The following is a 17698-nucleotide window of genomic DNA, read 5'->3' as shown; positions in this document are numbered from 1 at the left end:
TAAGATTTTATTTATTTATGTAGAACAATTGCACTTGATGTACCACACTTCAAATCAAATAAATGCATTTATGTACCACAATAGGAAGGAAGGAAGGAAGGAAGGAAGGAAGGAAGGAAGGAAGGAAGGAAGGAAGGAAGGAATAATGCATATAGTAATAATGTATATACAACAGGTGCTTCTTTGCAGCTGGTCCAGGAAACAAGCAACAATAGGCACAAGCGACAGTATTAAAAGTTTATTTACGTAGTTGAGGTGCAAATCCACTTATACAGTATCAGGAAGTTTTTTAAAAAATGTTTTCTAATGTTTTTATATGCGCTGGAAGCCACCCAGTCTTATTCCAACGTTGTTGCGTGTTGAGGTCCCCAAGCTACCCTCCTAAATAAATCACAATTCACACAGAAATTTTTGTTTAAGGTTTTTGGCATAATTTTGGCCGGGGGTGGGGTGGAAAATCAAACAGGAAAAAAGGGGAAATAAATTAATTAAGGGGCTGGGGAGGATTAGAAAGAAGGGGGACATAAAGAAATGTAACCAGACAATGAGAAGATCGCTCCACTGTCCTCCAAACAGTCTGAGTGCTCCAGGTGACCCGGTGCACGTAGCAAAAGAGAACGCTCAATGCTGTGTGCTCAGTACAGTGGTACCTCGGGTTACAGACGCTTCAGGTTACAGACTCCGCTATCCCAAAAATAGTACCTCTTTGCTTCAGGATGAGAACAGAAATCGTGCTCTGGCGGCGCAGCGGCAGCGAGAGGCCCCATTAGCTAAAGTGGTACCTCAGGTTAAGAACATTTTCAGGTTAAGAACGGACTTCCAGAATGAATTAAGTTCTTAACCCGAGGTACCTCTGTATATAAAACCCTTGGTCCATCCCGCAAATTGGCAACATCAAAATTTCCAAGGTAACTCAAACAGCCCAATCACTGCTATGGCCATCTATACAATCCCGCCCATCAAGAGAGGGGTGGCCTGTCAGACCCCACCCCAACACGTGCTCTCCATGAAGAAGAACACGGTTGCAAATGTCCTTTGGAAGCCGAACGTCCGACACGGCTTCCAACTGAGTGCAGGAAGCTCCTGCAGCCAGTCGGAAGCCGCCCCTTGCCCCCCCCTTCTAGAACCCACCACTCTCAACGAACTCTCAACTGCCTCCCCCCCAACATTCAAACTCGCTTTCAAAGCCTGAAAGGACCCTGCTGTACTGCTGTACTCTTTCTACAACAGTGTCCACTATGACTGAGTTTCCCAAGGTGAGAGCCTGGAAGCTACAATTCCCAGGATCATTTTAGGGACATCATGTGCTTTAAATGCTCATTAGATGCACTTTCTATATACAGTGGTTAAGTACTTAATTCGTTCCGCAGGTCTGTTCTTAACCTGAAACTGTTCTTAACCTGAAGCTCCACTTTAGCTAATGGGGCCTCCTGCTGCAGCTGTGCCGCCGGAGCACAATTTCTGTTCTCATCCTGAAGCAAAGTTATTAACCTGAAGCACTATTTCTGGGTTAGCGGAGTCTGAAAGCGTATGTAACCCGAGGTACCACTGTATATCTATATATTTATCTGGAACTCCTCCAACCAATCAGACTAACTGAGCTTGTTTCTTCCTTAGGAGAGAGGCAGGCCAGAACAAAGGGGGAAAGGCTCCCACCTCAGGTAAGTGGAAATGCCAATTGAATGCCCTATATTATAGGAATGCTTCCTTTCCATGTCCCCCACCCTCATGTGCCAGACTGCTGCTAGCATGGCTAGGAGCCAGGCGTTTGCTGATTCCTTCATTTTCTTTGCAGGGAGGGAGCCTTACCCCAATGTGTACTTTGTTCTGGCAAAATCCCTGGAGAGACGTGGCGACCATCAGGTACTTGGGCAGAGGGAACATAGGGATCCTTTTTGAAACATGTTTTGGGAGTCCTAGAAACACTCTCCCCACTTGTAGCTTCCAGGAAATGCTTTTCAGAAACATTACTCCCTCCAACTGGGTTGCCTTGCAAAACCCTCTGCACCATGCAATTGTCTTACCCTCTTTGAAATCCACCTCATCCCAGATGCTCTTATTGGGCATCTGATTGTCCTAGGCTTCCACTACAGAATTGCCAGGTGAAATATACTCGGAGTCGAGAGTGGATTTCATGCTCTTTTTTTGTTGTTTAGTCGTTTAGTCGTGTCCGACTCTTCGTGACCCCATGGACCAGAGCACACCAGGCACTCCTGTCTTCCACTGCCTCCCGCAGTTTGGTCAAACTCATGCTGGTAGCTTTGAGAACACTATCCAACCATCTCGTCCTCTGTCGTCCCCTTCTCCTTGTGCCCTCCATCTTTCCCAACATCAGGGTCTTTTCCAGGGAGTCTTCTCTTCTCATGAGGTGGCCAAAGTATTGGAGCCTCAGCTTCACGATCTGTCCTTCCAGTGAGCTGATTATTTATTTAGCTGATTATTATCTATAAAAAGTTTGTGAATGTTTATTCAAATCAATTCAAATCAATTTCACACTGTGACCTGGAGCCTGAAAAAAAAATGCCCGGAAGATGCGCTGCCCAGTTTTAGGCCTGGACATGTTGGAGGGTACGCATCTCACCATAGTGGAGAAGACTGTGAGAAGGTGGAGTGTGCCCTGTGTGTGCCCTGTCTGCTGCTCATGGTGCCAGCTGTGGACTGCAAGCTTCAAGGTCCCTCCTGATCTCCTTTATAAGGGTTCCTTGTGATTAAACTGCACTTGGACCAGACAACCCTTCAGTTACGGGGGATACTTCCAAATAGGACACATGGCCACCCTGCTTTTTAAGAGCAGGTTCTTAAATTGCAAAATAGAAGCTTGCGCAGTGGCACTCCTTCCTGTACCCCTGGGATAACATTAAAAACAACACTGTCCAACCATCCCATCCTCTGTCGTCCCCTTCTCCTTGTGCCCTCCATCTTTCCCAACATCAGGGTCTTTTCCAGGGAGTCTTCTCTTCTCATGAGGTGGTCAAAGTATTGGAGCTTCAGCTTCACGATCTGTCATTCCAGTGAGCACTCAGGTCTGATTTCCTTCAGAATGGATAGGTTTGATCTTCTTGCTGTCCATGGGACTCTCAAGAGTCTCCTCCAGCACCAGAATTCAAAAGCATCAATTCTTTGGCGATCAGCCTTCTTTATGGTCCAGCTCTCATTTCCATACATCACTACTGGGAAAACCATAGCTTGAACTATACGGACCTTTGCTGGCAAGGTGATGTCTCTGCTTTTTAAGAGTCTGTCTAGGTTTGTCATTGCTTTTCTCCCAAGAAGCAGGAATGGAAGTTCCCCCAGAATGTCTGCTTAATATACATTATTTACACAATGGGCCCCACGTGATTGGCTAATTCCAGGATTCTCCTGTAGGCCAATCAGGTTGCAGATTCACTTCCACCTGGAGCTGGATTGGGTGACTCCTGTGGACCAATCAGAGTGCTGCATTCTGAATCCTATTGTTCTAGGACCAATCAGACTGCTGCATTTTGGATCCTATTCAACTCAGTACATAACACCAGGATTCTCCATGATGGTCAAAGTGGAGAGAGAAGCCTTTTAATATTTGGTGTGGCTAAGACAGCTGAATGTGCACCCATTCTCATATGATGTCCTTCTTCCTCCACAGGGCCATGCCTCCAGGGATGAGGCTCCACCTCCGGCTCCCGGGATGAAGAACCGGACAACATCCCGCAGTTCCTGGCTGACGTCCCTCGCAACGTTTCCCCACTGCCCTTTCTCCATACGGGCATGACTCCTTCCCGGCCCGGTTTGGCGCAGAAGCATCAGCCAAAGTTTCCTCCCATTAAAACAGCTTCTCGGGTTATTTCTGAGAGGGAGGAGACTCTGCCTGCTGCTTCTGTGCTAGGCCGGTTGGGACGGAGCCGAGACGCCCGTACGGAGGAGAAGTGGGGAGCACTTATAAGATCAGGTAGGAGGAAATGCCCCTTCCCAGGTCCCCCGCCCTCCTGCCCCAGACTGGGGCTAGCATGGCTGGGAGCCAGGCATCTGCTGATGTCTCCATTTCCTTTGCAGTGAGGGAAAAGTTCAGCCGGGGAACCGCCACATTCCGGGAGGGACTGGAGCCCAGACTACGGCCTCTCGCCTCTGAGGTAATGGGACGGGGGGAGGAGGGGGGCCTTAGGAAACACACCAGAAGGGCCTGCAGGATCAGGCCAAGGGCTCACCTGGTCCAGCCTCCTCTTCTCCCAGGGGCCACCCAGATGCCCCTGTGAAAGCAGCAAACAGGATTTGAGCCGAAGAAGCAGTGCATAGCGTTGAGTTCTCCTGCTCTTCAAAGATCCCTTCTTTTTTGCAGGATCTCCTGTCTGTACTGCTGTGGTTGCTGTCCAAGCCTCCCCCAAAAAGACCAGATAAGAGGAAGGGAACCTTTGCATGGGGCAGGGAGAACACCCTACAAGTTGAGTGTACGTGTTCATGCTCTGGGTGCATTTCTTTAAAAAGGCATACACTGATAAGGTGGGTTTGGGGGCCTTCCTACAGGGGTTGCTTGACTACAACTCCCATTGTCCTTGACCACTGTCCTTTCCCCCTTTCTTTTTTTATTAAAAAACACAGCTTGAGGATTCCCCAGTGATGCCGGCTGGTGGAAGGAAGAGGCATTGGGTGACGGAGCAAAGATGAATTCTAGAGCGTTTGGATCTCAGCTGAAGGACTGTATTCCGGTTTCTGATTTTTCAGCTGCTGAAGCATTTGAAAGCTGTGATGTGATAAATAGAGGCTTTACAAATGTGTAGGGCAAACTTTCCCCTGTTCATCCTTTGGTCATACCGGATTGTTATGTACTGAGGTTCTCACCCTGGGCCAGCAGGGGGATACTGTAGATAGTTTTCACTCAGGTCCACATATGCAAATAGGGGATTGAAAGTGATGTTCAGTGATTGGATAGTTACAGAAAATGGTTACAGTTGCGTTGTAGTGGAGCTCTATATAAGCAGGCTGGCTGAACCCTTCAGTTCAGTTCTGTTCTGGCCTGTGAATAAACAAGAGATGTTTGAAGAATCACTGTGTCGTCTGATATGTTCACCCACAACATAACACGGATAATTTTGTTGTTGTTAAATCAAGATAAGATGCATTTTTCTACTCTGAGAAATATTCAGGGCTGCATGCTCCACTGAAGCTGCAAATGGAATTCCAAGCAGTGAAGCAGGTCCAGCGTCTTCCTTTACTTCCTAGTTCTAACTTGTCCCTGGATATCTGGAAAGGCAACTGTGACTGCCTTGGTTTTGAGGATATTCTGAACAACCCGGCACAGAGTGAAGAAATGGGAGATCCTCATCTTTTGGTTGAACACAAACTTGGTTTATTATAATGTGCTCATACTCCATCCTTCTATTCATGAAAATGTTTCTTACCTGTGTCCCTGTGGGTTTAAGTAAATCGTATAAACAGTAGTTGTACAGCACTTGTTTTGATACACACAATCTCTCACCTACCTTGACGAAAACAAGGCACATTAAATGCTTAAATATATTACTTTTGTTCTGTGTTTACTGTCAGTACAAATGTCTTGTAACTGGGTATTTTTTTAAAAATCGGGAAATATCTCTATTCAGGGCAATTACTGTTTCATGTCTGCAACTGTGGAACTGTAGACATTAAAAAGTCTATAGAAAGGGGACATTTTAGATTGAATGTTCTTGTTCTTTGCCATATATAACCCAGGTAAAGGTAAAGGGACCCCTGACCATTAGGTCCATTCGTGACCGACTCTGGGGTTGCGGTGCTCATTGCGCTTTATTGGCCGAGGGGGCCGGCATACAGCTCCCGGGTCATGTGGCCAGCATGACTAAGCCGCTTCTGGCGAACCAGAGCAGCGCATGGAAACGCCATTTACCTTCCTGCTGGAGCGGTACCTATTTATCTACTTGCACTTTGACATGCTTTCGAACTGCTAGGTTGGCAGAAGCTAGGACCGAACAACGGGAGCTCACCCCGTCGCGGAGATTCGAACCGCTGACCTTCTGATTGGCAAGTCTTGGGCTCTGTGGTTTAACCCACAGCGCCACCCGCGTCCCACTATAATGCAGGTATTTGCTGTTTAATCTTTCTTTCATTGTGCTTGATGACTTGACATGCCATCTTTTAAAAGCAATGAGTAAAATGTTCTATAAATGCAACAAACAAAACAAACAAACAAAAAACCCGAGCTCCCCACCGGGATAACCCAAGCTCTGAAACGTTCAGGCTGTCTCAATTTGTGAAATGAGCATTGGCAGTAGAGGGAGAGATCAGCTCATCAGCACACAACCTCTAAGACTGTCCGCAGAGTGAGAAAACTTCCCAAATTAAATCCAAATAAGGAGAGAGAATTCAAAGAATTAGTGGGACAACTTTTGAAAAGTGTCTGGGAGTGAAATAAGGGAGTCTACTCTAGAGCTGGTCAGAACTGTGTGGGGAAAATCGGACTGGAAAGAACCGGGTACAGCTATACCTTTAGTCTCAGAGCATCTGGGCATAGAAGGGATCAAAGAACTGTAGAGCTGGAAGGGACCACAAGGATCATCTAGTCCAACCCTCTGCAATGCACGAGCCCCACATTGGGCAAAAGATTCCTGCAATGCAGGGGTTGGACTAGATGACCCCCGGTGTACCTTCCAACTCTACAGTTCTTTGATTCTAATACAAATGCTGTGAATAGCATGTATCTGAGGGGCTGCGATGACCCACTAAGTTGCAACCTGCAGGGATAAATGCCTCACCCTGAAGAGAGACTGCTTCCCATCACTCATTTAGAACTCTAAGGGTTTGACAACCAGGAGCAGGAAGAAAAGGGACGCGGGTGGCGCTGTGGTCTAAACCACAGAGCCTAGGACTTGCCGATCAGAAGGTTGGCGGTTCGAATCCCCGCGACGGGGTGAGCTCCCGTTGCTCAGTCCCTGCTCCTGCCAACCTAGCAGTTCGAAAGCACGTCAAAGTGCAAGTAGATAAATAGGTACCACTCTGGCGGGAAGGTAAATGGCATTTCCGTGCACAGCTCTGGTTCGCCAGAAGCGGCTTAGTCAAGCTGGCCACATGACCCGGAAGCTGTACCCTCGGCCAGTAAAGCGAGATGAGCGCCACAACCCCAGAGTTGGCCGCGACTGGACCTAATGGTCAGGGGTCCCTTTACCTTTACCTAGAGTCCTTTCCAGAGGGACTTGTCCTTCACAGCAGGGCAGCCAGTTGGAGTCCAGAATTCTGACAGAGTGACAATTGGAGGAGGCTTGGAAAGGGAACTTGAATGTTGGGGGGAGGCAGTTGAGAGTTGGTACATGTGGCTTGGCTCCCTGGTTTGCCTTGTTCACAGATGTCAGCTTGGCAGGTCCTCAGCTGTGGTGCCCAGATTATATTTTCTGTTGTGAAGATCTGGTTGCCTACAAGGTTGAACCATATGACTTTTCCATGCCTCTGTTTTCTTAACTGTAAGGCTGCGTACACATCACACCTTGAAGTCTCGGCATGCCAAGAATATATAACCTTCGGGCCAACCCTCTAAATGGTAACATCAAAATCTCCCCAACTACCCAAATTGGCCCAATCACAGTCATGGCCATCCAAACGGTCCCGCCCTGTAACCAAGAGGGGGTGTCCTGTTATACCCCACTGCAACACATGCTCTCCATGAAGGAGAACACACTTGTGAATGTTGTTTGGAAGCCGAACGTCCAGCACGGCTTCCAACTGAGTGCAGGAAGCTCCTGCAGCCAGTCGGAAGCTGCCTCTTGCCTGTCCCCCCTTCTAGAACTCACCACTCTCAACAAACTCTCAACTGCCTCTCCCCCAACATTCAACATTCAAACTCACTTTCAAAGCCTGAAAGGACCCTGCTGTACTGCTGTACAGTCTCCGCTATGACTGAATTTCTCAAAGGTGAGAACCTGGAAGCTACAATGCCCAGGATCATTTTGGGGACATCATGTGCTTTAAATGCTCGTTAGATGCAATTTAAATCATAGGATCATAGAATTGTAGAGTTGGGAGGGACCCGAGGGTCATCTAGTCCAACCCCCGGCAACGCAGGAATCTCAGCTAAAGCATACATGGCAGATGGCCATCCACCCTTTGCTGAAAAACCTTCAAGGAAGGAGAGTCTACCATCTTCCAAGGGATTCCTTTGAGATATTGACCGGGCTGCATGGTGTGGCTCTCATATCCATGTCCTGAGAGACACAGAGCAAAACATTTCTCTGTCCCCTTTCTCTACCCCATGCAGAATTGCAAGAGGGCAGTGCATCTGGCTGGGAGCCCAGCCAGGGCTGGCTGTGGGCAGGATCCTGGCATTGCAGGGGTTGGACTAGATGACCCACGGTGGCCTCATCCCAGCACACTTTGACACACACACACACCCTTGATTTTATTTCTATTAATTGAGCTGGCTTACAACCCAGCAGCCTGGCCCCTGTTTGCCAGCTGATGTCACAAAGTGCTGCTTTGCAAGCAAGCCTTATAGTGCCCTGCAAGAGGGATGCCTGTCAGATGACGGTGAGAGACTTGAGACAGTTTATCATCACTCTGATGATCAAATGGATTCTGAAGGTAGGAGGCCCAGAGGAGATGAGTGGCATTATTGTTGTTGTTGTTGTTGTTGTTGTCACCCACCACTGGTACATGTGGCTTACCTTGTTCACAGATGTCCGTTTGGCAGGTCCTCAGCTGTGGTCCCCCGATTATATTTTCTGTTGTGATGATCTGGTTGCCTACAAGGGATGAACCATGTGGCTTTTCCATGCCTCTATTTTCTTAACTCTAAGGCTGCGTACACATCACACCTTGAAGTCTTGGCATGCCAAGAATATATAGCCTTCGGGCCAACCCTCTAAATGGTAGCATCAAAATCTCCCCAACAACGCAAATTGGCGCAATCACAGTCATGGCCATCCAAACGGTCCTGCCCTGTAACCAAAAGGGGGTGTCCTGTTAGACCCCACCGCAACACATGCTCTCCATGAAGGAGAACATGCTTTATCCCAAACACAACCTCACAGCTAAGAACCCGGAAGAGTTTCTCGGCTATACTTCCATATCAGAGCCAGTGTGATGTGGTGGTTAAGAGCGATAGACTCATAATCTGGGGAACCGGGTTCGCGTCTCCGGTCCTCCACATGCAGCTGCTGGGTGACCTTGGGCCAGTCACACTTCTTTGAAGTCTCTCAGCCCCACTCACCTCACAGAGTGTTTGTTGTGGGGGAGGAAGGGAAAGGAGAATGTTAGCCACTTTGAGACTCCCTACGGAAGTGATAAAGCGGGATATCAAATACAAACTCTTCTCTTCTTCTTCTCTTCTTGCTGATCGTGTTTCATTCTCTACAGAACGATCTTGCCCCAAAGAAAGACTTGAACTTGCCCAATATTCATGAAGTTGCCCAAATTCAGCTTGCAGCTGCTCCTTCTTGCAACTTGTCACCACAGGGCTGCGGAGGAACTGTCCTACCCTGAGGGAAGGGGGGCACATCTCCATTGGAGAGCAGCCATACTGCAAAGGAAAACACAGAGAGGGCAGCCGAGAGCAACTACCTAAGGGGAGGCCTTTAGCCGCAAGCCAATTTTGAGGGGGGGAACTGGTTTTATCTGCTATGTCCTGCCTATTATCTAGTATGGCCTGTTGTCGCGTGACCAAGGATGAGAGGATTCACATTGTTCCATTCCTTGACTGCTGTTACTATTCGGTGTGATCAGGCCCTTAGTTTTTTTATTATTGAATATTTTCATTGGAGGACTGCGCACCAATACATACAACTATCACTGCCATTATAAGCCAAGCCTAGGGTTTCCAGGTTCACCTGATTTGCAAAAGGAGGATAGCTTTTCCTTTCAAGGACTGCTCCTGTTGAGAAAGTTAAGTAACCTTATAGAACTCCCCCATTCTTTCACCATAGGACATCCACCCTCTTTTTTTTTACAGCATATATTTTATGGTACAGGGGAAATTAATATGCCTGTTACTTGTTGTTGTTGTTGTTGTTTAGTTGTTTAGTCGTGTCCGACTCTTCGTGACCCCGTGGACCAGAGCACGGCAGGCACTCCTGTCTTCCACTGCCTCCCGCAGTTTGGTCAGACTCATGTTTGTAGCGACGAGAACACTGTCCAACCATCTCGTCCTCTGTCGTCCCCTTCTCCTTGTGCCCTCAATCTTTCCCAACATCAGGGTCTTTTCCAGGGAGTCTTCTCTTCTCATGAGGGGGCCAAAGTATTGGAGCCTCAGCTTCAGGATCTGTCCCTCCAGTGAGAACTCAGGGCTGATTTCCTTAAGAATGGATAGGTTTTATCTTCTTGCAGTCCATGGGACTCTCAAGAGTCTCCTCCAGCACCAGAATTCAAAAGCGTCAATTCTTTGGCGATCAGCCTTCTTTATGGTTCAGCTCTCACTTCCAAACATCACTACTGGGAAAACCATAGATTTAACTATATGGACCTTTGTTGGCAAGGTGATGTCTCTGCTTTTTAAGATGCTGTCTAGGTTTGTCATTGCTTTTTTCCCAAGAAGCAGGCGTCTTTTAATTATGTGGCTGCTGTCACCATCTGCAGTGATCATGGAGTCTAAGAAAGTAAAATCTCTCACTGCCTCCATTTCTTCCCCTTCTATTTGCCAGGATGTGATGGGACCAGTGGCCATGATCTTCGTTTTTTTGATGTTGAGCTTCAGACCATATTTTGCGCTCTCCTCTTTCACCCTCATTAAAAGGTTCTTTAATTCCTCCTCACTTTCTGCAAAAACGCAATGCTTTGATAAGTCATTTAAAGCTCTTTCTTAGATAAAAGCAGGGGGAATGCTTACAAGGCCTATGCATATTTAAAATTTAAAAATTCCCCGTCAGCTTTGCAAGGACTAAAGCAAAATCCTGTAGAAGAAAGGAAAGGAAAAACAGAGCTTGGCAACATTTTGCTTGTGGTTAAGTGTAAGCCTTAAAATGCCTGCCAAGAAAACAGGAAAGAGGGACCAGGAAGCTGAACTTTACCCTACATTGCAGCTGAGATGTACTAGAAATCTGAAGTGCTTTTGTGCCTCTCAGAACATGTGTTCATTTGGAAGGGCGGGGGGGGGGGAATCAAATCTATATACTTACGCAAATAGCTACATGTGAGGGGAATGAGAGTATTGCTTGGGAGGCATGCATTGACCAGCTCTTCTGAAGGAGCAGGGAGATCACAGTGGGGGTTTTGCCTAAGACCCCTCCAAAACCCTTGTTTACCAGGAAGTCGAGCTGACATGTGAGAACATGCTTGAACTGGTGACAAAGTTGTTCAGAGTTTAAGGTTTCTCTGACTCTTTCTGGGGTAGCTTATGCCAAAGTTTCATCACACCGTCATTCACGGTGGCCAATTAGCACTGCGATAAATAAATGAGAGATAAATATTTGCACAAAATCTCTCCAACACTAAGTGTGTGTGTGTGTGTGTGTGTGTGTGTGTGTGTGTGTGTAGATGTACAGGTAGAAATAATTGCTGCAATTTTAACAGACATATGGTACATTTCCATATCCGTCAACTGTCCTGGGAAAACTGGGGCATCCCATTTTCTCGTCTGAGGGCACGACAGCCATTTGGGGCACCACGATTTCACACTGTGACCTTCTTCTTTTTTCCCCCCAATGGATATGAGAGATTTATTCGGATGCTTGTTCAAAAGAATTTGAAAAAGTTAATTTTTGAAAAAGTTATTAAAAAAACACAACATTGAGTGCTCCCTCTCTCTCTCTCTCTCTCTCTCCCTCTCTAAATTTCTTCCCACACTCTCTGTTTTCTCCAGTCAAGTCTCTGCTGCTCAGGATCATTGGATGTAGGTGTCTAATCTTTTTTTCTTTTCTTTTTTTAAATAACTTCTTTATTCAAAATTTAAAAAAAAATATTATCCAGAAACATATCATCCTTATTTTTCACCCCATTTTTCCTCCCTCCCCCCACAGAACCCCACCCCCCGACTTCCCTCAGTTCCAGTCTTTGATTTCTCTAAAAATGCTATTTTCTGCATGTTACACAGTTGTATAGATCCTCAAACTATTTAGCTGATTATTATCTATAAAAAGTTTGTGAATGTTTATTCAAATCAATTCAAATCAATTTCACACTGTGACGTGGAGCCTGAAAAAAAAATGCCAGGAAGATGCGCTGCCCAGTTTTGGGCCTGGACATGTTGGAGGGTACGCATCTCACCATAGTGGAGAAGACTGTGAGAAGGTGGAGTGTGCCCTGTGTGTGCCCTGTCTGCTGCTCATGGTGCCAGCTGTGGACTGCAAGCTTCAAGGTCCCTCCTGATCTCCTTTATAAGGGTTCCTTGTGATTAAACTGCACTTGGACCAGACAACCCTTCAGTTACGGGGGATACTTCCAAATAGGACACATGGCCACCCTGCTTTTTAAGAGCAGGTTCTTAAATTGCAAAATAGAAGCTTGCGCAGTGGCACTCCTTCCTGTACCCCTGGGATAACATTAAAAACAACGACGTCAGTTTGGGGTTATTAAAGTGGTATCCGTGAAATGCTTTAAGCTTCTGCTTTACTTCTGGCACAAAATTTGACAGTTCAGCAGCAAGAGCATAGATAAGAAGGGCAAACCAGGTCCATAATATTGTACAAGAGTAAATCACGATAGTCTCAGGCTACTCCCTCAAGCTCTCCTGGCTTTTGCTGACTAGAAATCTGCCAAGTCATGAACTGCTGAGTCACTTTTTAAATTGTGCAAGAGTTTGGCAGAAAGAGAGAGAGGGAGAGGGAGAGGGAGAGGGAGAGAGAGAGAGAGAGAGAGAGAGAGAGCATCCTAATCTAATTATTAATAGGCAGGGTGTAAAAAGTTGTTGAGAAGTATAATTCAGATGCTGCAGATTAGTCTTTGTCAACCTGGTGCCCCCCCGCCCCAAGTTTACAAGGCAGATGGAAGTTGCAGGACAAAACAGCTTGAGGACAGCTGGTTAGTAAAGGCTGTGAAGTTCAACACTTTTAATTTTTATTTATAATTAATCAATTACCGTATTTTTCGCTCCATAAGACGCACTTTTTCCCTCTTAAAATCTAAGGGGAAATGTCTGTGCATCTTATGGAGCAAATGTGTGGTCCATGGGGCTGGGGGGGGGGGGACCCGGGCTTCCCCTGCCAGCCCCGACCTGCTCTTTGAGACTGGCGGTGGGGGAAAGCAGCGCTTCCCCCCACCGCCAGCCCCACAAGCTTGGGGAGCAGCGGGAAGGCAGCGCGCAGCTTTTCCGCTGCTCCCCGACCTGCTCTTTGGGGCTGGCGGCGGGCTTCCCCCTGCCAGCCCCAAAGAGCAGGTTGAAAGGAACCCGAAGCCTCCAGAGCGCAGCGGGAACTCCCTCCGTGCTCCGGAGGCTTCGGGTTGCCTTCACTGAAGCCTGAAGAGCGAGAGGGGTCGGTGCGCACCGACCCCTCTCGCTCTCCAGGCTGCCAAGGTAGCCGCACTTGAACGCACTGAACGCACCTTGTTTTAGAGGGGGAGAACAGGGAAAAAAATTCTCCCCCTCTCTGCCGCTTCGCTGAAGGGGCGCTGCACAGAGAGGGGGAGATTTTTTTTTCTTGCTCTCCCCCTCTAAAACAAGGTGTGTCCTATGGACAGGTGCGTCCTATGGAGCGAAAAATACGGCGATTAAATTTGTATACCACCCTTCATCAGAAGGTCTCAGGGCAGTTCACAGGATAAAAGCTCAAAATACACAATAAAAACAAGAACAAAACCAAAACAAATGAATAACCCTCCCCCCATCCCCTTCCACAACCACATGTTAAAAGGAAATAGGATGTTAAACAGCCCAAAGGCCTGCTTGAAGAGGAATGCTTTTGCCTGGTGCCTAAAGGTGTATAATGAAGGCGCCAGGCGAACCTCTCTTGGGAGAGGATTCCGCAAACAGGGAGCCACAGCAGAAAAGGCCCCGTTCTCGTGTTGCCACCCTCTGAATCTCTCATGGACATTTGTTTGGCTTCTTTGGTTTCCCCTTTCTCTTTGACCTCTTGAACCTAATTTGCACTTGATTTGAAGATTTACATTAGAAAAAATTAAAATCACAACAATAAATAACAGGATCTCAAGACTTAATAGTATCTTGGTATATTTAGGTCTGAAATGCGGGGAAAACTTCTATAACTGGCTGTTTACTGGGATAACATTCCTGGGGGGGGGGTCTTTTCATTCTTCAAATGGAGCACTTTTGGAGTCAAACTAGTTTCCATCATATTTAGGAATGTGGGTTTAGGATTGCAGCCTTTGTCATCATTGTGAAACAGATCTAATTCCCTCTTTAACCCATCTGTGTTGTTGTTGTTGTTTAGTCATTTAGTCGTGTCCGACTCTTCGTGACCCCATGGACCAGAGCACGCCAGGCACTCCTGTCTTCCACTGCCTCCCGCAGTTTGGTCAAACTCATGCTGGTAGCTTCAAGAACACTGTCCAACCATCCCATCCTCTGTCGTCCCCTTCTCCTTGTGCCCTCCATCTTTCCCAACATCAGGGTCTTTTCCAGGGAGTCTTCTCTTCTCATGAGGTGGCCAAAGTATTGGAGCCTCAGCTTCAGGATCTGTCCTTCCAGTGAGCACTCAGGGCTGATTTCCTTCAGAATGGATAGGTTTGATCTTCTTGCAGTCCATGGGACTCTCAAGAGTCTCCTCCAGCACCAGAATTCAAAAGCATCCATTCTTTGGCAATCAGCCTTCTTCATGGTTCATCTCTCACTTCCATACATCACTACTGGGAAAACCATAGCTTTTACTATACGGACCTTTGTTGGCAAGGTGATGTCTCTGCTTTTTAACCCATCTGTAATAGTGGCCAAAATACCATAGAAAGAGTTTACTGGAGCTTTTAGGGGATAGATGGTGATTGTGAGAACGGAACAGCTTATCTTCTTGACATATCAAACATGGCTTCCAGACCTTCCATCTTCAGGAATTCCTTCCCACATCTATTTGTATGCTAAGGAAATTTTGTTTGTTGCAGAACACAGTCAGTTCACGTAGAGAGCTGGACATCCTTATTTGTAAGGTCCCACTGTGGCCCTGGAGAAACAGAGAAGAGACTGTACCCTTTCCCTAGAGTTTCCAACATGGTACCCATGGGCACCACATTACCCGCCGCAACCCCCTTGGTGCCTGCCAAGGCCTCCCTGCCCCTACCAAATTTTTAAACGTTATTTTTATATGGTTGTTTGGTTGGGAGAAGATTGCCTGTTTTCCCCTGCTTTTTTTGTCTCTGTTTAGCTGACAAGGCACATTGTATTTTGCCTGGTATTTTGTGGGGGACGAAACGGTTCTGAGCACTGACATTTTTTCTTTCTGCGAAATGGGTATTTTGTGGCACCTGTGACAGTTACTTCTGTCAAATGTGCTCCCCGGTCCAGAAAATTTGGGGATCCCCCCGTTCTTCCCTCTCCCACATCTGTGCCTAGCAAGAAAACCCACCTAGCACAGTGGTGATAAACCAATACATCTTTCAGGCAAGATCTGCTGCCATTGGTGATATTTTTCTTTGGAAACACAGAGCTTCCAAGGGACTCCCCTGGATGCACTTTGGAAACTACTGGTCTAAGGCATCCCTAAGTTTAAAAGGGGACCTAGGTGGTGCTGGGGTTAAACCACAGAGCCTAGGACTTGCCGATCAGAAGGTCAGCGGTTCAAATCCCCGCGACGGGGTGAGCTCCCGTTGCTCAGTCCCTGCCCCTGCCAACCTAGCAGTTCGAAAGCACGTCAAAGTGCAAGTAGATAAATAGGTACCACTTCGGCGGGAAGGTAAACGGCGTTTCTGTGTGCTGCTCTGGTTTGCCAGAAGCGGCTTAGTCATGCTGGCCACATGACCCGGAAGCTGTACGCCAGCTCCCTCGGCTAATAAAGTGAGATGAGTGCCACAACCCCAGAGTCGGTCACGACTGGACCTAATGGTCAGAGGTCCCTTTACCTTTTTAAGTTTAAAAAAGAAAGAAATGTGAAGAATTCCAACAGTGTACAGTACATGTCTTCTGCTGTTTAGTCTTGTCAGAGCTGTATCCAAACCATGACATTTTTCCCTTGATGTAGCTTTTAGACCTTTGCAGGTGATGGGAGTTCAGGGCTTTTTACGCTGCAAACAATATCTGATCGGGTTCTGTCAGGATAACAGCTGAGCAAACATTGCAGACATTTTGGCTTCAGCCCCACTGCTTCTTCTCAGCTGGGTGGAGTAAGTGGCCAAATAAATTTCCCCATGTACTTGACTATGGTCAACATGCTTCACTCCCAGAAATGAACTGTCACTAGTTAAGGAAGGGTTTCCTTTTCAAAGTAAAGGCCAGCTCTTTTTAATGTATTTCTAAAAAAACATCATGTTGCGACCAAGTTTTTGAGTACATCGGAATGCGTCGCCCAACTGGATGTTAAGCGAACAAACCAACTCCAAATGAAAGATGTGTGTGTGTTTGTTTGTGTGTGTGTGTTTTTGCAAGGTGTAAACAATCTGCCGTTGAAATTATATAAGTCGGCAGTCAAGCAGATTCGCCTATGGCATATATAGGGACCCCCACAGTATTCCAATTAGTGTGAAAGACAGTTTTGAATAACTGCCTTGAAACAAAATTTTCTAAAGGGAGCATAGTCATTGCATCTTGGACTCTTTCCCCTTTGATGCAACCAAATCGTCTTTGCGACCAGCACAATATAATACAATTAAGGCTGCCTGCAACGCAGCACACATTTACCTGAGAGTAAGTCTCGTTGATCCTAATGGGATTTACGTCAGACTGTCCAACAACAGAACAGGTCATCTATTCCATTTCAAGACTATTAAGAGACCACAGACTTGAGTCTTTTCCCATTATGCCCTGAAACAGCTCCCTCCACTACCACCTGCCTTGTCAATTTTTGCGTTTCCCTTAATAAGGTAAAGGTAAAGGGACCCCTGACCATTAGGTCCAGTTGTGGACAACTCTGGGGTTTTGGCGCTCATCTCGCTTTATTGGCCGAGGGAGCCGGCGTACAGCTTCTGGGTCATGTGGCCAGCATGACTAAGCCGCTTCTGGTGAACCAGAGCAGCGCACGGAAACGCCGTTTACCTTCCCGCCAGAGCGGTACCTATTTATCTACTTGCACTTTGACATGCTTTCAAGCTGCTAGGTTGGCAGGAGCAGGGACCGAGCAATGGGAGCTCACCCCGTAGTGGGGATTCGAACCACCGACCTTCTGATCAGCAAGTCCTAGGCTCTGTGGTTTAACCCACAGCACCACCCGCGTCCCATTTCCCTTAATATCCATGCTCAAAAAGAGTTTTAGTGAACGTCAACATTCAGCAGGGCAGCGCCACAGCTAGACTCCTGGCAGTGGAATCAGAGGCTTCCCAGGAGAGTGTGAGGTCTTGGCTATGCATACTGAAACACCTTCTCCATCTTGTTTCTTAAATAATTTTGGATTAATTCTATTGGGGGTTCTATTGCGCAACAGTGTGTCACTGGGTCAGATACAAAGGTTCCCTTCCTCTGACAAAGGATGTATGTTTTAGGAGGATGTTGCAGATCGAAACAATTGCAGCAAAGGACCTTTAACTTCTTTCCATGTGTCAACGTGTCTCCGAGATACGGATATCCATTTTATTGGGTGTATTTGGAGTCGGACTGTTCTATGCACTTTGTTGTGTACTTTTCCTCTTGCAAAATCCAATAAGGGAAAAGTTTAACTAGGAAGAAATATTGACTTATGCTAGGACAGGATAAAGCCCTACCTTACAGCATGCACTTTGT

The 17698-nt window shown here is 46.9% G+C and overlaps 1 protein-coding gene across 2 annotated transcripts; it reads left to right on the top strand.

Annotated features, from left to right (window-relative positions):
* On the top strand, positions 1–5024 carry LOC310743248 (uncharacterized protein). 2 transcript variants are annotated; one of them, XM_083573385.1, is made up of 6 exons: positions 1–1256; positions 1618–1863; positions 3623–3925; positions 4030–4106; positions 4313–4421; positions 4573–5024. In XM_083573385.1, the coding sequence occupies exons 3-6, from the start codon at positions 3745–3747 to the stop codon at positions 4575–4577; spliced, it is 372 nt and encodes a 123-aa protein (XP_083429511.1). In that variant the 5' UTR covers positions 1–1256; positions 1618–1863; positions 3623–3744; the 3' UTR covers positions 4578–5024. The 2 variants fall into 2 exon arrangements, with proteins under 2 accessions (XP_083429511.1, XP_083429510.1); XM_083573384.1 differs by having other exon boundaries at positions 9–1256; positions 1618–1661; positions 4313–4473.
* Positions 5025–17698: the final 12674 nt, after the last annotated feature.

This window comes from Podarcis filfolensis (genome assembly GCF_964270895.1).
Source record: "Podarcis filfolensis genome assembly, chromosome: 1".
Taxonomy (NCBI): Eukaryota; Metazoa; Chordata; class Lepidosauria; order Squamata; family Lacertidae; genus Podarcis; species Podarcis filfolensis.
This window is presented reverse-complemented; position numbering and strand designations above follow the sequence as displayed.

Bases quoted from the DNA above. Each gene is read 5' to 3' on its own strand.
- LOC310743248 (XM_083573384.1), top strand. From the start codon at position 3,745: ATGACTCCTTCCCGGCCCGGTTTGGCGCAGAAGCATCAGCCAAAGTTT. The intron at 3,926-4,029 runs GTAGGAGGAAAT...TTTCCTTTGCAG, and splicing joins GGGAGCACTTATAAGATCAG to TGAGGGAAAAGTTCAGCCGG. The intron at 4,107-4,312 runs GTAATGGGACGG...TCTTTTTTGCAG, and splicing joins TACGGCCTCTCGCCTCTGAG to GATCTCCTGTCTGTACTGCT.